Source organism: Siphateles boraxobius, unplaced genomic scaffold (genome assembly GCF_051911475.1).
Source record: "Siphateles boraxobius isolate OS27281-9 unplaced genomic scaffold, OSU_SipBor_1 41, whole genome shotgun sequence".
NCBI lineage: Eukaryota > Metazoa > Chordata > Actinopteri > Cypriniformes > Leuciscidae > Siphateles > Siphateles boraxobius.
This window is the reverse complement of record NW_027509042.1, coordinates 2,995,931-3,021,335: the sequence shown is the minus strand read 5'-3', so window position 1 is coordinate 3,021,335 and position 25,405 is coordinate 2,995,931. Positions and strand designations below refer to the sequence as shown.

Genomic DNA, 25,405 nt, shown 5'->3' with positions numbered 1-25,405 from the left:
TAATAATCCTCGGACTACAATTTCTCTGTTCACGCGTCCCTTCATCTACCAGTAAATTTACGCTCGTATCAGCCATAGACAGTAAAAGAAAGGTATCAGCTCTGCCGCCGCCATGTTTCCTTCCAACACCTCAAAATGTTGCCGAGCCCCGCCTTGATGCAGTGATTGACAGCGAGCGAGCAGGAGGGGGCGGGGCAGGGGCGTGATCGGCTCGGAATGCATTTCAATTTGCACATTGAATTTTGCTACATTCATTGCGGGACATTTAATGAAAATGCAATTGCAAGTGTCTTAACTGTGAGTGTAAATGCAATTAAGAAAAATAACATTTAAATGATCATTTTGCTACAGTTTTTGTTTGAACATTTTAAACAGATCTAAACATTTCTTTAATACATTTTCATTTTCATTTTGCAACTTATAAAGCGTTAAAATATGTATTCAATTTACATATTAAAACATATGTATGAAATGGCAAATGTAAATTATATAATTGAATTATCATTTTCATTTTGCACCAAACGTTGCAAAAATGTAATGGAAAATGTAAATTTGAGCAGAAATGCATTGCCATTTTACATATTGCATTGTCATTTTACATATTTCATTATAATTTTGCATATTACATTTCAAATTGAATATTGCTACACATAAGCTTCCAGACTAAAATAGTAGGATAATGATATAGAATTTTTTTAATATATACACGTGTCTGCGAAAAAGTTCAAAGAGAATATATATATATATATATATATATATATAGATATATATAAAAGCATGATAAAGTATGATACACTGTAATCCAATAATCTGAGAATTGGGAGGATTCTTTACAGAATACAGAATTGACCCAGACATGTTCCTGACACATTAATTAATTAAGACAATATAAGACAAATAAATCAACTAAAATTAAAATGAACAAAAATGCCTTTTCATTAGTGTTTGAGACCCGAACCATTACCCATAAATTGTCTGATTTGAGTTCACATCATGCACAGGTGAGGCAGCAAGGGGTTAACATCCTTGAACTGTCTTCCCTGGACACATTCACAGCATCTGTGTCCAACCGTTAAATCCTGTCCTCATTCCTGCTAAGCTAGACGGACAGCCATCTGAGCCAATCACAGCCTTCAGCTGCCCCACAGCCAACCAATAGCAGAGCAGGAACGGAGGAGGGACGTTGCTGGATCACATAGCTTGGGTTTGTAGCATCCTTGTAGCTCTTCTTGTCTTGTCTCTGAATAAAATGATATGAAAGAAAAACAGAAAACAGCTGAAAAGAAAGAAAAATGAGAAGTGATTTTGTACGTTGGGACGAAATGTGGTGAACGCAGGGATCCAGAGGGGGAAAACATTTCAATTTACAGCCTCTCATCTGGTCTGTTCTAGCTGAGGAACGAAGGAGGAGGGGTGAGAGGAGAAATTTCGTCTCCTTTTTTTCCATCGGCTGCCTGGAAAACCTTGGAAGGACATTGTCCGTGGCCACATTTATCCATGAATAGGTCTGTATCTCTCATATTGGCAGCTTGTGACAATAGAAAACATTTTCTAATCAGATTTCAGTTTATTAACACTCATTTGAAACTCTTTAAATGCTCTGTAGAATTCAATTAATGCAGAAAAACAGATTTATAACTGATAAGGCACAGGAGCAGGCACCTTATTTTGGTGTCTTTTGGTATGTCTATCTTTGTCTTGTGGTGGCCTCCAATTGGTCGAGGAGGTAGGCTTAAGAAAGCCCGAAGCGTTCTGATTGGTTGAAGGACTAACATGTTCTTCATTAAGCGTGCAGACTGCTTACACATTGACTAGACAGAGCTTTCACCCTAAATGATTATAAGAAGTTAATCAACACCACCCAAATACACAGATTACTGGGATCTGCTGCAGATATTCTTGTCTTCTGTGTTTGAATGTCCTTTTTTGACAGGGAAAAACATCAAGTCAAATACATGTAGTCTACTGTTTCGTGACTATTTCAGTTTGTATAAACAAACAAAATCACATTTACAGGATTGTGCTTGCAATGGAAGTATGAGCAATGGATTTCACCAGGAAATTTTTTAAATATATACTTTTTTTTGGCTGTTTTGAAAGTACAGCCTTTACAACACTGTAAATGTTAATGTAAAATAAAATCATGAGATTTTCTGGCCGATGCAAAGTTATATATTATAAGACATCATGACTCCTGTGATGACAACGTAAAGCCGGTAAAAATGTGTGCAAGCATACTAGAAAGAGATATGATATCAGTAGTGTTTACATAGAGTAAACTTCATCCAGGAATTGATGCATAAGATGATTTAGACTTAACAACTCAAATAACACACTTTTTGCATTGAAGAATTATTTAAAGTGCATTAAAGAAAATTGAAGCTGCACATTTTGGCTTTTAAATCCTTCAATTTCGGCCCCTGCACTATTGTAATTGCATTCCTGGAAAGAAACGAGGGACAATTTGAAATTATTGTTTGTGGTCTGTGTTTTATAGTGGTGTGATTAGTTGCCAGGGTGATCTATAGTGACCAGTGCTGTTAACCCTTTTAATGCATTAAAGACTGTATATACCTGTTGTATTAATTATTAGTCATAATTTAAGATTTTTATATTGTAACTGATCATATTATAACTGATCAGTTACTTCTCATTAATGAGTAAATGTGCACATTTAAAAAACAAAAAAAAAGGGTTTGAATGTTACTATGGTTTTACCATGCTATTACTACATTCCCACCTTTTTTATTAATAACAAAATTCTTTGAAATTTAAAATTTAGCAAGAACTACAGCAAAAAAACAACAACAACAGTTTAATACAAGAAAACTAAACATTATTTCTAAAATATTCTGAAATGTTTTCAAACTAAATATATGAATTAAACAAAGTTTCAGAATAAATAAATAAAAACGTAAAATCGTTTTTGTTAATATAAATATAATTAGTAGATGAAAAAAAACAGCTTTAAACTAAAATTAAAATAAAAACTGAAAATAGAAAAATAAAAGGTATATATATAAGATCTTAAAATATTAACAAATACTATAATACTAACTAAAACAACACTCGTTCTGGCTGGTTGTTAGAGAATTGCTAAGTGGTTGCTTAAATGTAAGTGTCGTATTTTTTTCACCTGTTTTATCATCAAAAAATTGTGAAAAGTCTGATCACTTTAGCACTTTTCACAACTATACATTCTTTTAATTCCTACTGTTTGGGGTTTGGTTAAATCACCAAGTATGAGCAATTGATGTTTGTCTTACTTACATGATAATATAAATTCAACAAGTGTGTGAATTAATGTATCAGAAACAGGTTCAGCGTCTCAGCTGCAGGTGGCCTCAGGCCTGTTGTTAGAAAGTGAGAGAGAATGAGAGAGAGATGACAAAAAGATGCACAGATGTGTTCTTGCTTTCTCTCGCTGTTTCTCTCTTACGCAACGCACCTCTTTCAACATGAACCGTGTTTCTGGGTACTTGCTTTCCTAGGTAGAGTATCAGACTGTGTCTCTCTCTCTCTTTCTCTGTGCCACTCTCGTACCCACATCCTGCCACGACACCCACTGCTGCAGGATAGAAGCATAACGGCAACAAAACACACACACACAAACATACGCACACGCACGCACAAACACACACACGCCCATACACACACACGCCCATATACACACACGCCCACACACACACACACACGTACACACACACACACACACACACACACACACACACACACACACACACACACACACACACACACACACACACACACACACACACACACACACACGTACACACGTACACACACACACACACACACACACACACACACACACACACACACACACACACACACACAAACATACGCACACGCACACACACACACGCGTGCACACACACGCACAAACACACACACGCCCATACACACACACGCCCATATACACACACGCCCACACACACACACACACACGTACACACACACACGTACACACACACACACACACACACACACACACACACACACACACACACACACACACACACACACACACACGCCCAGACACACACACATGCCCATACACATCCATCCACCCACACACACACACTCCCATACACACAAAACAAACATGCACTTTCAGGAGAATTAGGGATGAATTCATTAAAACAAGTCCAATTTAAATTTCACTAAAAAAAACACACAACAAAAAAAAAACTCGCCCTTGTTCTAAACCTGCTTCTTCTGCAGAACACAAAAGAAGATTTTTAAGACTATTGGGTGAATTATACCTTTAAGATATTTTTCAGTGTGGCATTTTATTCATGCCAATTTCGTTAAAAATTGTCAAGCCAAATGTTTATTATTTTAGTTTAATTGTTTTTAATTAATATTATAAAAAATATAATATTTAATCAGCAAAACAACATTTTTTTTTACAGTGTACCAATATTATGTAGAAATAATTCAAATTTCATTTGAAAAATATGTCATTTATTCATTTTCTTTTTACATTACAGTAAGGAGAATATGGTTCCCCTTCGTCAGTCACTACTACGTAAGTCAAGACTGAGGAATGGGGATTGCTTGCGAGAGCCTATCTACTTTGAGTGAAACTAAACGAGTTTATTGCACCAGCTGCTGTGCATCGCGGCGCGAGCATATAATGAGCAGCAGGTGCGTCACATCCTTGTCTTTCCATTCGGAGCCAGACGGTGAATGCTGTTCCTGCTCTGCAATCTTATCTGAGAGTGTTTTAACTTCAAAAGACGAGTCTGCTTCTTCAGGAGAATGCCTCTTCAAGCTGGTGTTGGTGTTACAGCGCAGACAGCGCTGGCCGCGAACTCACAAAGAGCAAAACAATGAGGTGCCTCTATGCTCTGAAGTGGAACCTTTTAGTTGAATGGTGTTCTTCCCATCGGGAAGACCCCTGAAGATGTCCGATCAGAGTCGTGCTTTCTTTCCTGCAAGATGGATTGGAGCGAAGGCTGTCTCCCTCCACCCTCAAAGTGTATGTTGCCGCTATCACTGCACATCACGATGCAGTTGAAGATAAGTCATTGGGAAAGCATGACCTGATCGTCAGGTTCCTGAGGGGAGCTATACCCTCTTGGGACCTGTCTCTGGTGCTCAGCAGCAGAGTTAAAGATCCTGTCACTAAAGACAGTGCTCATGACTGCTCTGGCTTCCATCAAGAGGGTAGGGAACCTGAAAGCATTTTCGGTCGACGAATCTTGCCTAGAATTCGGGCCGGCCAACTTTCACGTTGTCCTGAGACCCCGGCTTGGATAAGTGCCAAGGTTCCTACCACTCCCTTCAGGGACCACGTAGTTAACCTGCAAGCGCTGCCTTCGGAGGAGGCAGACCCAGCCCTGGCTTTTCTCTTTCCTGTCCACTCCTTGCGGTTATGCATGGACAGAATACAAAGCTTAGGACCTCAGATCAGCTTTTCGTCTGTTACAGACACCAGCAGAAGGGAAAGGCTGTCTCCATGCAGAGGATGGCCCACTGGATAGTGGATGCCCAAGGTGTGCCTTGCCCGTTCGGCTTGCGAGCACACTCAACTAGAAGTGTTGCTTCCTCCTGGGCGCTGGCTCAAGGCGCCTCGCTGACAGATATATGTAGAGCTGCGGGCTGGGCGACACCTAACACGTTCGCTAGATTCTATAGCCTCCGTGTAGAGCCGGTATCTTCCCGTACACTCGCCCCAAGTTGCCATTAGCGCAAAGGACCCGTTCTAAGTGTTAGCTTGCAATGCCACTCCCGCCGCCATGGGCGGATACATGCGTCTATTTGCTCCAGTAGTGTTCCCCAGAAATGGCTAACCCTGTGAGTTCCTCCGTCAACCCTGCGGGAGTCAGACGTTGCGGACTGTCTGACGCCTGGCCTACACTCGTATGCATTGTGGAACCTGTGCTAGGCTGGTTGGGTGTCCCTGCGGCGACCCCATATGTGTATTCCTCCACGATCAGCTCCTCTGACGAGCCCGTGTCTTTCCCTCGACAGAGCCCACTTTGTCGTCTCTGCTGGTGTCTTTTCCCCCATAGAATTAGGATGAAACCACCCCAGAGACTGCCATATGTTGTACTACCCTGCTTGGCTAGTCCATATGTGTAGCCGTCACAGTGCCTCCCTCCGGGGTAAGATGTTGCTTCCGCAGCATTCATTTGCCCAAGGGCACGCTTTCCCAGCGTTATCCAATAAGTCACACTGAATGGGTCTCGCGGAACAGCAGTGACTGACTTTCTCTGCTTAGAGCTCCTACTTCTGCCCAACACTGCGGTCAGGCCAGGAGGCTCAAGCGGAGCGCTGGAAGGGCCAGCAGTCGTGGCGTTTTGGTAGATATATCTCCATTCGTCAGTCTTGACTTGCGTAGTAGTTACTGACGAAGGGGAACATCTCGGTTACGTATGGTAAACCTCGTACCCAGAGGAGGGAACAGAGATATAAGTCCCCTCGCCACGGGTGCTGAGCTTCCGCTGTCCGGCTCCTCAGCGGAAGAACAAGGATGCGATGCACCTGCTGCTCATTATATGCTCTCGCCGCGATGAACAGCAGCTGGTGCAATTATCGCATGCCAATGTGCATTGGCTCCTTTAGTTTCACTCAAAGTAGATAGGCTCTCGCAAGCAATCCCCATTCCTCAGTCTTGACTTACGTCTCCGTTCCTTCCTTCCTTACCATACATAACAGACATTTTGTCATAAAAATAAGCGTTATTTTGCAGTGAAATCCTTTTTTTTTACAAGCTTTGTGAAATTATATCATTCCCATTCAGACACATTTTCATAAATGCAGTACACTACTGTTCAAAAGTTTGTAATAATTTTGGAAATATTTTTTTTACATAAGTATGCCTACCAAGGCTGGATTTTGATTTTTAAAATACTACAATTTATTTTGTTTACATATATTTTAAAATGTAATTTATTCCTGTGATTCCTGTGTGTTTCAGCATCATTACTCCAGTCTTCACTGTCACATGATCCTTCAGAAATCATTCTAATAAGCTGATTTGCTGCTCAAGAAACATTTCTGATTATCAATGTTGCAAACAGTTGTGCTGCTTCATATAGAAAGTTTAAAAGAACAGCATTTATTTGAAATAGAAATTTTATTTCTTCATTTTAATTATCTTTACAGTTACTTTTAAACAATTTAACATGTTTTTGCTGAACAAAAGTATCTTTCTTCCAAAAATAAAATCAGTTCTGACCCCAAACAGAAGTGTATTTTGAGAACGGTAGTGTATTTTGAGAGTAAAACTACACAATACACTTTTTAACTGTACATGTCAATTTTTTAATTCTAGAAACAAAGTTGATTCATGCCACCAAAAGCTGTTCATCAAGCTAAATATTTTTTCAAAATGGTCACATCTAGATTGGGGAATTTTACTGTTCTGAATTTCTGTCATACCAAACCCGTATGACTTTTTTATGACCCGTATGATTTTTTTTTTAATAACGAAAGTTTAGTGTTACTGGATGAAAAGCACCATACAAGTATCATAAAAGTATAGTTCATATGACTCATGCACAATATTCCGAGTCCTCTGAAGTCATACAATAGCTTTGTGTGAGGAACAGACTGAAATTTAAATCCAATTTTCACCAAGATATCATATGGCTTGGAATATTCATTGGATTTGTTTTGTAATGAAGGTGAGCCAACAATAACTGACTTTTATTTTTTGACATGCCCCTTTAACAGCATGAGAAGTTCTTTGTGAATGGAGACAGTCTGCGGTTTAGGAGATTTTTACATTCTCATTCACATCCACGAGATCTCAACAGCAGATTCTCCTATTCTCTATTTTAAGCGGCGAGTCTCGTTCCTGCCTCCAGCCCCCACATCCACAAACACACATACACACGGATCCTAACGGTTGTAGTGTGGAAGGAAGCTTGCGGTTTGCCAACAGTATCTTAAAAGTTCACATATCCACATGTTGTCCACAGGGTTTGTACTTGCGCGCGCGCACACACACAGACACACGCACGCACACGCACGCACAGAGTCAAGAGCATGCAATCACACAGATTTTCTCACAGAGCCACTATACTATCCAAATGCATCTAAAATTCCCTTTTTTGAGTTTCTAACTGATTGGACGCCTTCAAGAGCAATGACACGTTTCTTGGTTCAATCTCAGATATTCATAAAGAAAAAAGACTTGCAAGAAAATGCTTTTCGTTGAGTTTAGCACTTCTGTCTCATTTGACCAAATCACATTCTTTTCAGAGAATTTGAAAAATAATAATTTTATTCAGTGACAGTAAAGACATTTAAAATGTTACAAAAGATTTCTATTTCAAATAAACATTTTTCTTTTTAGACTTTCTATTAATTAAATAATCCTGAAAAAATGTTTCACGGTTTCCACAAAAACATTATCAGCACAACTGTTTTCAACATTGATAATAACCAGAAATGTTACTTGAGCAGCAAATCATCATATTATAATGATTTCTGAAAGATCATGTGACACTGAAGACTGGAGTAATGATGCTGAAAATTCAGCTTTGATCACAGAAACAAATGACATTTTTCAATATATTCAAACAGAAGACAGTTATATTAAATTGCAATATTATTTCACAACATTGCGGGTTTTTTTTACTGTATTTCTAACAAATAAATGCAGCATTGAAGATACTTCTTTAAAAAAATTAAAGTAAAATCTTTTGACCGCAAAGTTTTCAATCAGTACTTATATATATATATATATATATATATATATATATATATATATATATATATATATATATATATATATATATAATTTTTTTAAATTGACTGTTTTCTCCAGTATTTGTATTTTTATACTTAATGAGTAAACAGTAAATGATAGTGGAATCAATTGTTCACTTGCTTCATGTAATGCTATTTATGCCAAATATGAGAGGGACCCCTTACTAAAGTATAAAAAGCAGCTGTTTTCATGTATAAATAAACCTGAAAAGAAACAAATCTACGGCTATTAATTGAATTAAACAATGTGATTAACCCCATTATTTTCAACCAGTCTTTTGAAAGAAGAATGAAACCATGTCAAAATTAAAGAACAAAAATATAAATATATTCATTTTCTTCTGTTTTGCTAGTTTTTTTCATGGACCGCTAAGCTGCCTATCTAGGGCAGTTTGTTAACTCACCATGTTTCAGAACAAAGCTAAATCCGATCCAACATTAAATGATGTTCCTACAGGATTCCTGTCGGAGTTCAGGAACACCGTGAGCGCCTCATGGCTGCCGCCCATTGGAGGATTGAATCCCAGTAGTCTTGCCTTCAAAACGCCGGCGCCTGCAACAACCATGTCTCTGACCACCACCAAACCCCCTTTGTTGACGTCCACCCAAACCCTGACCCCATTCCCAGCCCCCACCCTCCCCCTCACCACCTTCATTCCTGTTCTCACAAGCTCAGGAGAGCCCAGAACTGAGCCGGAGAACATCACGTCCAGGATCACGTGGTCCGCCAACGGGACGGGCCTGAACTCCACGCAGCTGCCCGTCACGTCGGTGGAAGGCGCTGGGATGGGAATGGTGCTCGTACCCTTTGGCATCATCACAGTCATTGGGCTGGCTGTTGTTGTGGTGAGGAAAATAAATCATGGATTGCACAACCATGTTAGGCAGGATCATGTGACACTGAGGACCGCTTTGGATCACAGGAATAAATTACATTTTAAAAAACAGTCAAACAGAATCATTTTTGATCAAATAAATGCAGCCATAGTGAGAATAAGAGACTTCTTTCAAACACATTAAAAAATCTTACCGACCCCAAACTTTTGAACGATATTGCATATGCTTGTGTACTTCTAAAACTTGACATAATTATGCAGATATACACTTTTAAAATAATTTAAAATTAAATTTTAAACTTTTATGATATCATTCTGTTTGTTTTAATTGATTTAGATCAATTAATATGTGAATTTATGTAACATATGTATCTTACATAACATTTATGCATAAAATTTTTTTTCCTTACCAGCTTCTGTACATCCGGAAAAAGAAAAGGTAAGAAAATGTGCATTCCTGTATCGCTCCACTACAGGCTTGAAAATCGAAGGTTCTACAGTGAATATTTAATACGAGGCTGTAAAAAATGTTGGCCTCTGATGTTTCCCATATAGAAGCTGTGTTGTGTTTTTGTCTAGGCTGGAGAAACTGAGACACCAGCTGATGCCCATGTATAACTTTGATCCAGCCGAAGAACAGGATGATCTAGAGCAGGAACTCTTGGACCATGGACGAGACGGAAGCCCAGCAGGACCAAACTCCAAAGTAAGAGTACAACAGCACACGGGCTGAAGCAGGCAAAAACATACCATCAAATAATATAAGAATTGTTAGGGCATACATTGCTGATTTTAAAATAAAGTTGTTATTTCTGTGTCTATAGATAGATAGATAGATATAATGGTACAATGATTGAATGATAGAATGTTGGATGGATATAGATAGATAGAATGGTACAATGATAGAACAACAGAATTTTGGAAATATATATATATATATAGATAGATAGACAGACAGACAACATGTATCTTTCAAAAATAATTTCTACCATATATATTAATAAATGCTTTATCTTAATTTCAGTTTCTACATTCTCGTTTTTCTTAAGTTCTGACACAAGGCCATGTGGTTTGTTATTTGTGGTAAAGTATCCATCACTGTAAATGTGTTTTTTATTTTTTTACCATACGTCCATTTAATATCACTATTAATGGTCATCAAACAGCAGCTGTGACTGAATCCACCTTTAAACACTCGTCCATTTGTGTTCTGGCTCATTAGTCTCATTCTCATACTGTCAACACAATTCGTTACATTTTGCAAATTGATATTTGTGCAATATTACACTGTAGAACTAGGTTTAAATGTGTATTAATACTATTCTACAATGTTCTTCCGTCAATGTCGTATGATATTTACTTACTTTCACTCTCTCTTTCTCGCCACAGACGCTGACCACAAGTCAGGGAACAACCCAAAAACCCAGTCGACTTGTTTTCACTGACGTGGCCGATGCCATTAATGCATGACGACACTCACATGCTGCGCCGGAAGAAAGACACGAAATCTGGACACACTGGGATTCAGGAATATTTGCTTTGACATTTGGTACAGTATAGTACACTGTAAAAAAATTGGGTTAACTGCTGCCTTTTTAATTAATAATTGCTAAGCCAAAGTTACAATCTGCAGCACTGAGATCATTACATTTTTGACCACTTTGATTTTAATTATAAGAATTTAGTATAAACCCAGAAAACACTCAAGAGCAAATGACAGAAGTTATTGTAACAAATACACAATGACATGAATGTTTTATGGTGTGCACTGACGAATAAGACATTAGACATTTTAAGGAAACGCAAAAAAGACAAGTGAAAAAGATTAAGTGCTTCAATACACACTTCCTCTGGATCTGTCCAACTGTTATGAACACTCATGCAACAGGGACTTTATTTTCATAGATAATCTCTAGGTGTAATAAGAATCATTTTGAGCCTCATTCATGAAACATGAGCAAAACAAATGTCTCTGTAAATCTTTTGTTAAACCATTTTGTCATAAATTGCTGAATAATGCGACAATTTAGCAAACGATGATTTTAGAAACACTGGATGAGGCTCACTGTGTTGCTTGAATCTGAATGACTGATAAAACAATCAGTTATGCAGATTATTTATTTTTAAGAAGGGAATCCAAATACAACTTTTGTATGTGAGAAATTATATTAAAATATTAGTTTATGATTTATTATTTATTCACAGCTGAAAGCATTCTGTGAATTGATGTTTACTAAAAGGAAATACATGAACTTTCCCATGAAGAGAATCTCAGCTTTAAAGTTACATTTGTTTAATTTAAATTGTGATGAACTGTCGGACAGGACATCAGTGAGACAGTATTATAAAAATCTTCCATGTGATATGAGCTTACTGTTTCAGTTCGTTGAAACTAAAATGTTCTGTCACAGAGTCTTGACTGATTACACAAGATTTACCTTTGTGTGTGAGTGTGTGTGTGTGTGTGTGTGTGTGTGAGTGTGTGGTTGTGTAGATGTAATAGTCCTCTGTGCACCACAAACCAGCGGTAGAACATTTTAAAAAAGTTTTTAACTTTTATGACAATGAAGGACATAATAAAAAGGATATTTACACTATGACACGTGCATGTGTGTTCTTGGAAACTAGGGAATCATTTTGGTTGATGCAATAAAGACAATAACTGATATATCATAAGTAACTTTATTCATGAACATACGACTGCACAAACAGCATTACCGGGCTTTGAGGAATGTAGAAAAGAGGTAAGAAAGTTACCTGAGCCTGTATTTATGAGGCACACTGTCAAATGTTTAATACGCAAATGACTAAACTGACGCTATATACCATGATGCCTTTGAACAATGCTTGGTTGACTTCAAATAAAACAATTCCTCATAAGAAAAAGGTTCTTTCTTGAAATGAATTTAAAGAACCATTTTACCTGTTTTAAGAGCATTTTGCAGTATATGAACTGTAATATGTTACACAACTGTATTGTCAATGGGAGATGCTTTAAACATCAGTCATTTTTTAAACATCACCCCCATTTCAGCGCAATAACACAATTCAGAGCAGTAAAAATTAGATGGATGACTAAAAAAATGCTAATTGTGACAATATAGTGCCAAAATGATATACTGTTCTAAAGTCTGCATTGACAATATATGCATTTCACTGTAACAAATGACCCATTGTGTAGAGTGAGCAAACTTATTCACTGAGGTTTCTGGTGTTGAGGTACTGAATTACAATTATAATGATTGTTGTTGAACATTTACATCACTGATGAAGTCATTATTTCTGTTTGGTGTAAACAGACACGATATAATCCATTCATTCCACTGTAAACATTAAACTAAAACAATAAAAGGTAACACTTTACAATAAGGTTCATTAGTTATTGCATGAACTAACAATGAATGAGCAATACATTTGTTACAGTATTTATCTGTTAATGTTAGTTAATAAAAATACAGCTGTTCATTGTTTGTTCATGTTAGTTCACAGTGCATTAACTAATGTTAACAAATACAACCTTTCATTTTTAATTAAATATTAGTAAATCCAGAAATTAATATTAACTAAGATTAATAAATGTTATAGAAGTATTGCTTATTCTTAGATCATGTTAACTAAGGTAGTTAACTAATGTTAACTAGTTTACCTTATTGTAAAGTGTTAGCCAATAAAAAGAAATTATACATTAAAATATTAATCATTAAAAATGTTTCAACATTAAAATGATGAGTAATTTCAAGCTTTGGTAATATAATGTTTCCAGAATCCTGAGAAGTACATGATTAAACAAACTTAATATAACCCATCATCAGGCATCATCCATACACCGAGATGATTTTGTGGTGAGATGATTTTTAAATCCCAAGATCTTGAACATTAAATAAATGTCTTGGACAAAACAAGTTCATGTTTTTTTGTTTGGTTTTTTGTCATTTTGAAGTGATAAAAGCCCAGTTCACACCAAGGACAAGATTTAGTTCTAAAAAAAATTCTAAATAGAAAAGAATAGCAGAGTTCACACCACAACTATAACGATAACGACACGGAGAAACAATATCGTTGGAATCACTTTCAGAACCATTTTTCTTCCAGCTGATGAACGCTAAAAACATTGACAGCCAATCAGAATCCATCTGGCAGACGAGAAAACTGCAGCGTGTTTATAGAAAACAGAACAATATCGTCTGCTGGTGTGGACGCAAATAAGGTTATCATTATAGTTATTGTTCTTGGTGTGAACGGGCTTTAAGACATACTACGGTGTCTGGCCACCAAAATTGTGCGCAAAAATGTGTTTTAAGAAAGCAAACCAGTTCAAATTTTAACTCTTGTTGACTTTAAGAATCCATGATAAATGATGATAAATGAAATGATGATGTGATAAAATCGCAGTGTAAATTAATGACAGGTGTCCACAATTAAGATGGGTGATTATTTTAGATTTTAGGGTACCTTTTGAAATGAGAAATGTAGTAAGGGCATGCTTGTCTGATTTTTGAGCCCTCCGTTTTGGGTGCAATTTAAGCACTGGCACGTTTTCATTTTTTACAGTGTACATGAAGGCAGTTGAGATGGAGAATTACCCCTGACGAAGTATCAGAGTCATCAGTGAGGTAGTTCTAGTCGCTCTCCCGTGATGCTAACGCAGCAGGCGGAGTCTGAGTGGGCGGGTCTTCTGTTGACTCCACCCCTTCAGCAGTCTAGGTGCAGGGGACAGAGAACACATGAGGAATTTGTGTGCGTGACCTGAGAATTACGACAGTTGGGACAGGAAACCAAGAAATGTAAGGAGCTGTGCTGGATTTCCCTTAAATACACTGAGTCATTTAGTTCTGTTCTAACCTGTGAATTGTTTGAGTAACGGGGAGTTTCTAAACGGTTTCTGGGTTTCACTTCAAAAAGACCGGCTACTTTTGACAGTCACTGATTGACAGGTTTATCAGTGCATGAGAGGAAACTCATACACTGCTATTCATTTAGTTCTTTATGGGTTGCAGGGCTGCAAAAAACGAATCAATATGACAGATAATGAAATAATCGACTCGACTAATTGAGTTTCATTATTAATTCGAGTCTTTCCCACTTTAAATTAGTGAAAAACATTTCTATGAACACTTGTATTCTTGTAATGTGAGCATTTTAACAGTAGACAAGCAATTCAATGTCTCTTTCTTCATTAAACTACATTTTTTAAATATATATTATATATTTTTATAATGATATATGTTTTGTACCTGCTGTTCTTCCTGATGAATGGTCTTCTGAGGCTATAGATTAGAGACAAAGAAGTTGAGAGAAAAAATACATTTCCGCCAACTCAACACATAAACAGTGAAACAGGACATTTCATTTTTAATTGTTTGATTTCATGTTAAAAGGGGTCATATTATTGAAAAAAGAAGTTCCTATACTCTTTTGAAAGAGTATTATAAACAATGGAGACACACTCTACTAGTCTATCCAGACCATTTATGAATGCTGAAAGCTGAAAAAAAACCCAGCTAATTCATGATATTTTTGAGGTCATGTGTTCATATTTGTGTAATGCACTTAAAAGTATTTTATTAGAATGTAAATTCTTCTATATTTGAGTTAATCAGCTGCTAATTTAACATGTCGTACAGTATGCTGCAGAGTTTGAAGGAAAGTTTGTGATTCTCACCCATTTTCGTGGTCTACCTCGAGGTCTTCGTTCTCTCAGTGGCTCAACCTGCATCCAAAAGCAGATGAAGGAAAGAGAGCGCATGTTTATATGTCTGAACAACAATCAGGGAGCTTAAGTGGAAGTGCACTCCAGCAATTTGTCTTACTTGGGCTGTGACCCGCTGGCCTTTATTTTTACTTCCTTTCGGCCTTCCTCTCGGCCTCTTAGGAGCTGAGGGTTCAACAGGCTCCTGAGGGAAAAAATTAACTTGGTTTAACTCAATTTATTTAGTATGTATCTATTTAATATCAATCTATCTATTTATTTAGTATAAATCCATCCATCCATCCATCCATTCATCCTCATTGCATCTCTCTGACCTGTGGTTGTTTGCGAGGCCTTCCTCTGCTGCGTTTGGGAGCTGGTGTCTCTTCTTCTGGGGCCACTGCCTCCATCTGACCTGCATCTGTCTCCTCTACGTCCATCCTGACCCCAGAACACCTCACACATGCATGGACACACACACTTGACTGGGCACTGGAAGAAATGGAGAGAGATATGGTTAATGGACAATTTGATGGATGTAGAAAGAGCCTACAATTAGTGTAAAAGCCAACAATTTGTACAGTCAGCTGGAATGTATTGCAAAATAAAGTGAGGAGGAGAGGTCTTTATTTTACATATACAGCACATTACCCAACTTATAACATGCTACTTACCAAATAAATACATTCATAGATATGAAATATTGACTTGAGTTTAAGTTATTTCATTATGTGAAAGGAAATTCAAAAGACATGAAACTAGCACTTGCATATTCTTGCACTTAAAATGAAAACCAGCAAACTACTTAACTAACAAATAGTTAAGCTAAATAAAAATCATAGTGGTTTGATGCGTGAGAGGTTAAATTGCATCATAACTTTATGCTTTGTCCTCATCAGTCACGCACTGCCATTAGTTTAATACAGTCACTTTATATTTGAACAAAAATCTCTGTCTAATAATCAACTTTTCATCTTCTACAGTCACTGCTGCTCTGACATCATCTTGTCATTCCTACAATGACACAGACATTAGTCATAGTTTTAACAGAAACAACTTGGGCCGTGAGAATTTGATATTCCACTAAAATAAAGTCTCTCTCTCTCTCTCTCTCTCTCTCTCTCTCTCTCTCTCTCTCTCTCTCTCTCTCTCTCTCTATATATATATATATATATATATATATATATATATATAAACCTAACCAAACACAAGACTAATCTTAGGTGTATTTACTAGTAAATATCATCATATTCACTGTAGACTCCTCATCCTACAGCAACACGTTCATATGATCATATGTCATTTATTGGCCGTGAATGTATATACACATGAATTTCATCAATGACAGCTTATTTAACCCCTGCTGGCAGAGAGGGATCTTCTAGGAGCCTGTTCAATGGCATCTATTCACATGAAACATAACTTTCCATGTTCCTCTCATGCATATATAACTAACCGCTCTACACCTTAAACTATGTCTCAGTGACTCCTAATAAGAAAACCTAATAAGCTTTACCAAAATACTGAAAATAGTACCATGTGCTGTTGAACTGTTTGATTAGCATATTCATATGCAACGATATTTAAAAGTCAATATAAGTTACTCAAAGAATTCCCATCGTGGTAGATTACAAAAAACATGTTTTTACCATGCATATTTTGTGGTAATAATAAGGTACTTTTTTGTATCAGGGAGAACACACTAAAAAGAAAGTACCCAAAAGTACCATTGTAGTGGCACATTTTTAGTTTATCATGTGTTTTTTAAACAACACATCAAAAATAAAATAGTAAAAAATTAGGGTCTATAAATAAATAAAAAATGATCTGTAATGGAAGGGAATGGTACACTAGCTATTGGGTGAGTTTTCAGTGGTCTTTAAAATATTTTTCCATAGGGTGGGCAATTACGACAGCCCACATTTTCCCCATACTTTCAGATCTAGAGAAAAATGTAGCTGGGGGTCGTGAACTACAGCGTGAAATGAGCACGCTTTGGGATGACCTAAGGATGCAAACACAGCCTTAACAACATTTAAAGAGGGAGACACAAAATATGATTACAGACACTACAACAACTTCAGCGGCCACAGAAGAGAAACATGTCAGAGATAAACACAACAACGAGGTAACAAAACAAAGTAACTACAAGTACCATGGGATTACCATGTTTTTGAGGACATAATATCATGTACAATTTTTTTTATTTTTTAGATAGTACAATGGCAATGACATTTTTGGGCATATACCATGGTAATTCTTTAGTATTCTTAAAAGATGCAAATACCATGGTAGATAAATATGGTATGGTATATTTAGGTGTATACCATGAATGGCATTCAACAAAGTAGCCTACTTTCTGCTGTACTTCTTTTACATAACGTACTATGGATGTGGCACCATGGTCCAGTGATTGTATACTTTCATATATACCACTGAAACTTACCATGGTATTTATATGGCACTCCAGCCGTGTACTCTGAAGAATAACATGGTACTATGGTACATGCCTAAAAAAGTTTTTTGAATGTATTTTTTATTCTATTTCTTAACTTACGTCTATTTCTTAATTTAAAAAAAGGTGCCAAAAGTACAGTACTGTCCTTTTGTAGCATGTCTATATTAAAAACTCATTGCGTTTCATTGACATGAAATCTGAGATATTCAGCAGATATCATCACCAGATAACAACACAATTTAAACATTAACGAAACTGATTTGTAAAAAAACAACAACAATGGCATGAGTTGACATTTAGTGTAGAGCACTCTACCTTGTTTATGTTGTCCTCAGCACTTTGCGTTCACCTGGAGCAGCGGCGTCGCGTGTGATGAGACCGTGAGTCTGTACATCAACATAACATGATTGACATCATTTCATTGCCCCGCCCCTCCACACGTCAATCATTCTCTCAGAACTGAACTGAAGCGCTACGCTCCTTTTAGCTCGTCTTCTTCTAGCCAAGGCTATGCAGTTCTTCTTTTGCTGTTTGTAATGGCATCTTTCCTGTCAGGCTAAATCGCTTCCTTTATCAACATTGCCAACGAGCGAGTGCGACGCTGCAAACCTCGCATTTGTCGACTGGATGCTGACGTCGCGTCGCGTTTTCTTGCCGCATAGGCAGCTTTTTTGATTGGTTAACTTGGTGGGTCGTCGTCGGCATCGCGTCACAAGCATGACGCCCATCAAAATCCATTTAAAATGCAGTTGCTAAACTAACGTTACCGACAACACGATCTGTTACCAGTTTGATACTTTACTAGAATATAAGCCCTTTTCTACAGTGATGACAGGACCATAGCGTCAAGGAATGAGTAATCAGGTTTTTTTCTTCTCCTAAATAAGTATTTCAAGAAAACAAAAATTAGTCATTAGCAGAAGAATAAGAAAGCACTAACAAAAGTCCCTAAAAGTACCATGGTATTACTATGAAGTAGATAGATTCTGTTTTATTGTGTTTTAATCATTATGATAGGCCTATACCTAAATTCACATATCAAACATTTAAACGTTTTTCCCCTAGTGAAAATAAATTGTCTATGGCTAAAATAGCTTGAATGTAACTCTTTATGAGCATTATGAATATGCTAATTAGCCCCGCCTCCGCTCGGACACACTAATAATGCCATCAAAATTAACAAAAATGCCCCCAAAATTAAGTTATGGGGGAAAACAATGCCTTAATAATGAGTTCCTGACTTTTATATAACAATATAGTTAAGCAATAAGCTATCACACAAGCAAGTGCTTTTTGTCCCCAAAAAGCATTTTGCAAATGTGATATTGATATTATAATACAGTTAAATAAACGAAGTTAACAAGTAATTTACATTTTAGACACATATTTTCTGGTTTTGCTTCTTCAACGAAAAAAGTTCCAAACACAGTCACATCAAAACCGTTGCGTAACTGGAAGCCAGGGATTATAGTTTGTAAAGTTATAAATATGGATATTTTCTTACAAAAACACATCGCTTCAGAAGGCATTTATTAACCCCCTGGAGCCATATCGATTACTTTTATGATTGATGGATGCACTTTTTGGAGCTTCAAAAACTCAGGCTCTATTCACTCCCATTATCTTGGAAGAACCCGAAAATTATTTAATATAACACCGGTTGAGTTTGGTTGAAAGAAGAAAGTCATTTACACCTAGTATGGCTTGAGGGTGAGTCAATTATGAGATCATTTTCATGTTTGGGGTGAACTAACCCTTTAAAAGGATTCTATATATACAGTAACAACTGCAGTAAATTACTAGGATTAATAATTCTACTAAACGTAATTCTGTGGGACGACATTAGATGAATGTTGGAGGGTAAAAACAGAATTTTTTGAATACTTTATTAATAATAAATTCTAAAATGTTCAGTATAGTTCAGACTGGTGATGTCAGTGATGTATGGTGATGTATATTCCACAATTGCAAGCATACATCTTAATGTTAATTAAACCCCCAAATTCAGAATGATACAAACATGCTTACATAATCTTATAAAAACACATTTTAAGTATATTACATTACATCTACTTAATATATTTATATTTTAGAAGAGGAGGCAGTGTGAAACGTCTTGTAAAGTCATGTTGCTGTCGTGTGTGTGTTGTGTTGTGTTATGAGCTGGTCTGTCAGCTAAGTCATCTCCATGACCTTCTTAATCCAATCCACATAAACAGACACACGGATGAAGATGTTTGGTTGTCCTGTGTGTCCACAGCGGCGCATGGGTATGATGACTCCCTCTAGAACCCAACAGTCGCTGTTCTGACAGGCCAGTGGGCCACCGTAGTCTCTCTGAAGAGTGAAAAAGAGGAACGTTACAGTGCACCTGCACACAGTACATCTTACTCATTTCACAATCCACACTTACATCTATTGCAAAAGCAGCACTTGTAACTCATGTAGCCGCACAAATGCATTGAAAGGAAATGTTTGAAGCACTAAATGCTTCACTTTTGAACACACATTTTGCAAGATTTTTTGCAAGCTAAGCGGCATCTAGATCAGTGGTAGTTTTACTTTAAGACCCAGATTTTACATGTTTATCAAATAAAAATGCTTAAAATAATAAATAAATAAAAACCCATCAAATTTTCTACCAAAAGACTGATGATTTTATCAAAATACTGAGTAAAATATAAGAATAGAATTAAAGGGATAGTTCACCCAAAAATGAAAATGATCCCATGATTTACTCACCCTGAAGCCATCCTAGGTGTATATGACAATCTTCTTTCAGACGAAAACAATCAGAGTTATATTATTCAATTATGACTCATTATGAAGCTTGGAAGAGCCAGGGCATTTTTAATATAACTCTGATTGTATTCGTCTGAAAGAAGATTGTCATATACACCTAGGATGGCTTCAGGGTGAGTAAATCATGGGATCATTTTCATTTTTGGGTGAACTATCCCTTTAAGTATGATTAGACACACAGCCTTTGACACCAGTAACGCATAATATGGGATGCATTTCTACAAAAAAAGCAAGCTTATTTATTTACTAACTATGAATGATTATGTGTGCAGTTGCATCTTATTGTTTGCATTTAGCACAGCTTTTTCATGTCAGAACAGACTGTCATTTGAGGAGCACTGGTCTTTACACATGAACTACAGCTCACATCAAGTCATATTTGTTTTCAAATTATATAGCAATGCTTTCATTATGTAGTGATTCTTAAAGTCACCATGAATTTAGAATTGACCATTCTTGTTTTTTTATAGAATATTGCAGTATTTATTATAAATTATTTATCTGCACACATAATTATTTTCTTTAATTCATGTGCCCTCGTAATCTTTAATCAAAATAACTTCTCCTCTTGCAGCTCATCTCTTCTCTTCTCTGATGATGTGTTTACTGACACGAGGGCGGGGCAACCTGTCACTCACATGAGATCCACCAATAGCAGACCACAACCATCCAATCAATTCCCCATTATCAAAATCAAGTCCCACCCTTTTCGAGCTTTCCAAGAACATTTGTTTTGGTTCCAGATGCCGTTTCACTCTGATATGCGTCATAATAGGGAATCGCAACTTCTGTTCCATGCAGACTTTAACTTATATGGTTAAAAGGCATAAAAGCACAGCACAAAAAAAACAGGTTAGCACATCAGTACCTCACAGGCGCCCACTCCAGCCTGGAACGGCATAGTGCACATCTCATTCTCACGGACACGACCCTTGAAATATGGGTTACAATCTTTATTGCTCAGTACAGGCATCTGAGCCACATTCAGAACTGTTTCATCCCCCTTTCCTGAGAGATAGAAGAAGAAGAGAAGATCAATGGGTGGATGGGTGGGTAGATGGAGACCCAAAAAACAATATTTTCAACATCAGATTTTACATCTAACCGGACGCTATGCATGTCTAGCATTTTTTGTGCACATTGAGAGTGAAAATGATGCACAAAACGAAAACATCCCAGCCAATTACATGATGGTAATATTGTCTTCTATTCAATTCTTCAGAATTTCATAAAGTCAGAATTTCTAGCTTCCTACTTTGGAAAAAGTGAAAAGAATAAACGTTTTCAGGCATGTTATCCTTTCTGCTGAACAAACATTTGCAGTGTCAAATATTTACTACAATATTACTTTAAATAACTGGTTTCTATTGCAATGTATTTAAAAATGTCATTTATTCCTGTGATCAAAGCTGTATATATAATAGCTGTATAATATTTTTTGTGGAAACGGTGATACATTTGATGAATAAAAAGTTCAGTAGAACAGCATTTATGCTGAATAAAAGAACACAATCTATTTTTTTATTACCTTTTGTTTCTCCCCAACCAGCAATTTCACAGACGGTTCCCTCAGGCACGATGTAGCGCTCCGGAGGAAGACATATTTGAGACACACGATCATTAAACTGGGCAGGACTGCAGGAGAAGAGCGACATATGTGTCTATTAGAGGGCAAAGATACTTTAAAGAATACCATGGCACACGTCCAAAAACCGCGGTGGAACCAAAGCATGTGTAAATGTGTTTGTGTGTGGTATGAAGTACGTTTCAAGCTGAAGCATGACCAGGTGTGATTCAGACGGGCCGCAGACGATCTTGGTGAGAGCAATGGTTTGTCTATCAGGTTCTCCTTCCTTTGGATCACGGAACAAGGTGCCCATCATAGCACTGTATCCTGTGAGCTCGACGTAACTGCATGCAATCACAAACAAGCACGTGAACATTTATTAAAACGCCCGTACTGTCCAACTATTAATCACTGCAGACTGCGAGTTACCAGGAAGAAAAGCATTGTTTGGTGCTGATGACCCATTCAGAATTGACCAGAGAACCTCCACAGAAGTGATTTCCTTTCCTGTGAAGATAAGGAGATTCAATCAGCACAGAATAGGCTACATAGTGGCTCGAAATATTTGTGCTTACAATAAACACTGTTCATAAACCTATTTTACTTCCATAAAGTGACATATTTTGGGCCAGTTTATTTGGGCAAAAAAGAGTAAGACTAACCGGTCTCTAAGGCTGACGGTCCAGGGAGAGTTTCCAGGTGTGCCGCCCACTATTCTTAACTTAGACTTGACATGACGGTCGTCACGCTTTCCACACTCATTAAACACAACCTCCGCTGTTTACACACATAGATTATTATATTAGAAGCACAGTGGCACGCATCAGAGTCTGTACTACTCTCTGTATAATGTTTTGGACTTACTTGTTGGCCCGATGATTGGCACTTTCTCCCCAGCTATTACAATATAAAGGAGCAGACAGAAAAAAATAATAATACATTATTAGAAATCCTTTAATTAGTTATTGTTACTATTATTAATGTATAATTATAAAAACAAAATAAAATAAAAACTAATTATTAGTAATAATTGTGCTTGCAGAATTTCACAATAATAGCTCATTTGGTACTCATTTCACCATTAGGGCCAGATTTACTAACAGCAATTGCGGCTGAAACTCGCAAACTCTTTTTTTGGCGTTAAAAAACTACTTTCAGGATTTACTAAAGACACACAGTGAAAAATTAACGCTGAAAAGGCATGGGCACAGTTATTTTTGCATATGACCTTATTGCACATGCATTTGTAGTTTCAAGATGCATTTTTAGTTGCAAGTTTCCATTTCAGATGCAAAATTTATGTGAGGAGAGTATTTAAATGAATCATAAAAGGTGATTTACTAAGGTTTGCGCTCGTCAATTTACTGGTATTTGCACCATTATTTAACGACCCAAAAAAGCATGTATAAAGGGGTCCCTATGCTTTTCCACTTTTTCAACTTTAGTTAGTGTGTGATATTGATGTTTGAGCATAAAAAAGATCTGCAAGGTTACAAAGCTCAAAGTTCACTCCAAAGGGAGATTATTTTATGTAACAGAATCCACTTTCCAAGAACTACAATGAAGGACTCGTTTGGACTACAACGCGTTTTTTTCCGGGCTTTGTGAAGTCATAATGTCATAATTTAATTAATCCCCGCCCACGGAATACGCAAAAAAAGGTGCAAGGCCTGGTTGAGCTGCATTAGAGAAGACAGTGTTGTCGCTATGTCATAGAGACGCTGTTTTGTCCACCACGTTTCCAAAACTCACTTGTTTGGTCCAAATTGACAACGTTTATCTGTGTGCTGCACATTTTACAGGGAACAGCTTCCAGAACCTAAGAGAGTACAATGCAGGCTACACACAAAAGCTTGTCCTGAAATAGAGCAGTTCCCACTTTGTAGGGGCCAATCTGTTGTTTATGGACCACAACTTGCAAGTATGTCTTATTATTTGTAGTTGTTTTCTATTAACAGTTCCAATTATAAGTTTTATGTAGTTGCTATGATGTAAACAAAGGGCAGAGCTTTGCCTCTGCATATTAATGTGGTGTTTACTTTAGCTTTTGTAAGCTCTCACTTTTCTAAGATGGTTCACCGCCTCTAAGGAAAATTAACCTTGGTTTTGTGATCAATTACTGTTTGCTTTACCATAGTATTCCCAAAAATATCATGATTAAATGGTGTATAACGTTTCTAAAATGTATAAGACAATTACACAAAAACAAAAAAACGTACCACTCTGAAACATTTGAAATTGAAACACGCCATCCTTAATATTTACACCTGAGCAGATGAAACTTATGGTTATGGTAAGGAGGAGTGACTTTCCCGACCAATCACAACACACTGGGCCAGCTAACCATTCACAGCACATACTATTTCGGAAGGAGGGGCTTCATCGAAACAAGAACCGAATGCTGTGTTCGAATCAGATTGGGGAGAGGTGCTGTATTAATGTAAAATATGTGAAAAATAATGTTCTTTTTTTTTTTTTTTTACAATCAATCATGAAAGCATTGTCTAGAACACCCCAAAAACAAGACTTTGTAAAATGGCATAATAGGACCCCTTTAAACGCTGATTTGCGCTGCCCTTGATAGATTGTGTTGGTCGTTATGGAAATGTATTCTTTAATTTGCTCGTCGTCAGTAGATCACTTTTTCATCGCTTTTTTTTTGCAATTGCACTCTCACACTAATTTGCCCTGATTAGTAAATCTGGCCCTTAAACTTCTGCTCACAGATTCTGTATGGGCCTGGTTATTAGAGGCTATAAGAGCAGAAATGACTGAATTAGATTGAAAAGAGCATCTATAAACACAGTAACTTTACCACACTGCTTGATGGCACAGTAGTCAAATTCAGTTTTGGGGTCAGAGGTGTAGCACCAGGGTCCGTGGTGGTCTCCGTCGGGGTTCCTGCAGTAGTTGTCGGTCAGATTGGCCTCTGGGTGTGTTTGGGGGTTTATCCTGCAAATATATGTCCATAAATTATCTTGAATATATGTCATACAGCAATAAACCTGCTTTAGATGAGACAAACAAGAATGGAAAGCTTAATTCTGCGGTTAAAATGACATTTTCCTATACTTATTTATTTACTTACTTAACTTACTTTGTAATTTTCCATAGGATAAAACACACATTATGCATTTGTGTTTAACTTTATTTCCTATGGTGAACATTTGTTAGACTTACTTGGTTTTGTGAGGGGTATTGACGCTCCATTTCTGGCAGAGAATACCTTTACGTGTCTTGCGGACAACACCCCGATAGTTTTTGCCGATTTCATTATAGCAATCTAGTTTATGGAGGAAATAAAA

General features: G+C 37.0%; 3 protein-coding genes across 8 annotated transcripts in view; 1 reads left to right on the top strand and 2 right to left on the bottom strand.

Moving 5' to 3' along the window:
• The first annotated feature begins 1,103 nt into the window (after positions 1 to 1,103).
• On the top strand, positions 1,104 to 12,181 carry cunh3orf18 (chromosome unknown C3orf18 homolog). 3 transcript variants are annotated; one of them, XM_077197819.1, is made up of 6 exons: positions 1,104 to 1,204; positions 1,393 to 1,505; positions 9,206 to 9,594; positions 9,998 to 10,023; positions 10,164 to 10,290; positions 10,974 to 12,181. In XM_077197819.1, exons 3-6 carry the CDS (start codon positions 9,313 to 9,315, stop codon positions 11,052 to 11,054), a joined length of 516 nt encoding a protein of 171 aa, XP_077053934.1. In that variant the 5' UTR covers positions 1,104 to 1,204; positions 1,393 to 1,505; positions 9,206 to 9,312; the 3' UTR covers positions 11,055 to 12,181. The 3 variants fall into 3 exon arrangements, with proteins under 3 accessions (XP_077053934.1, XP_077053933.1, XP_077053936.1); XM_077197818.1 differs by having other exon boundaries at positions 1,176 to 1,505; XM_077197821.1 differs by lacking the exons at positions 1,104 to 1,204; positions 10,974 to 12,181 and adding an exon at positions 10,634 to 10,754 and having other exon boundaries at positions 1,209 to 1,505.
• The window catches only part of LOC143706169 (uncharacterized), a 24,808-nt gene continuing 9,586 nt past the window's right edge, over positions 10,184 to 25,405 (bottom strand). Inside the window, exons 1-7 of one of the 4 annotated variants that reach the window (XM_077197828.1) lie at positions 18,047 to 18,168; positions 15,609 to 15,758; positions 15,395 to 15,478; positions 15,247 to 15,294; positions 14,819 to 14,851; positions 14,168 to 14,284; positions 10,184 to 10,313 (exon numbers count right to left, since the gene is read on the bottom strand). In XM_077197828.1, the coding sequence (XP_077053943.1) occupies positions 14,204 to 14,284; positions 14,819 to 14,851; positions 15,247 to 15,294; positions 15,395 to 15,478; positions 15,609 to 15,713 (351 nt within the window). In that variant the 5' untranslated portion in view covers positions 15,714 to 15,758; positions 18,047 to 18,168 and the 3' untranslated portion in view covers positions 10,184 to 10,313; positions 14,168 to 14,203. Of the gene's footprint in view, positions 10,314 to 12,250; positions 14,285 to 14,818; positions 14,852 to 15,246; positions 15,295 to 15,394; positions 15,479 to 15,608; positions 15,766 to 18,046; positions 18,357 to 25,405 lie in introns of those variants that run through there. The other 3 variants (XM_077197825.1, XM_077197826.1, XM_077197827.1) reach the window with 3 other exon arrangements.
• Positions 19,604 to 25,405, bottom strand: part of mst1 (macrophage stimulating 1) — a 23,600-nt gene continuing 17,798 nt past the window's right edge. Inside the window, exons 11-19 of the mRNA XM_077197788.1 lie at positions 25,281 to 25,383; positions 24,916 to 25,052; positions 22,965 to 22,997; positions 22,763 to 22,877; positions 22,530 to 22,607; positions 22,298 to 22,444; positions 22,062 to 22,168; positions 21,402 to 21,541; positions 19,604 to 20,068 (exon numbers count right to left, since the gene is read on the bottom strand). Coding sequence (XP_077053903.1) covers positions 19,907 to 20,068; positions 21,402 to 21,541; positions 22,062 to 22,168; positions 22,298 to 22,444; positions 22,530 to 22,607; positions 22,763 to 22,877; positions 22,965 to 22,997; positions 24,916 to 25,052; positions 25,281 to 25,383 — 1,022 coding nt within the window. The 3' untranslated portion in view covers positions 19,604 to 19,906. The remainder of the gene's footprint in view (positions 20,069 to 21,401; positions 21,542 to 22,061; positions 22,169 to 22,297; positions 22,445 to 22,529; positions 22,608 to 22,762; positions 22,878 to 22,964; positions 22,998 to 24,915; positions 25,053 to 25,280; positions 25,384 to 25,405) is intronic.

Coding starts and splice junctions, on each gene's coding strand:
- cunh3orf18 (XM_077197819.1), top strand. CDS start 9,313: ATGTCTCTGACCACCACCAAACCCCCTTTGTTGACGTCCACCCAAACC. Junction 10,024..10,163: donor TACATCCGGAAAAAGAAAAG/GTAAGAAAATGT, acceptor GTTTTTGTCTAG/GCTGGAGAAACTGAGACACC. Junction 10,291..10,973: donor CAGCAGGACCAAACTCCAAA/GTAAGAGTACAA, acceptor TTCTCGCCACAG/ACGCTGACCACAAGTCAGGG.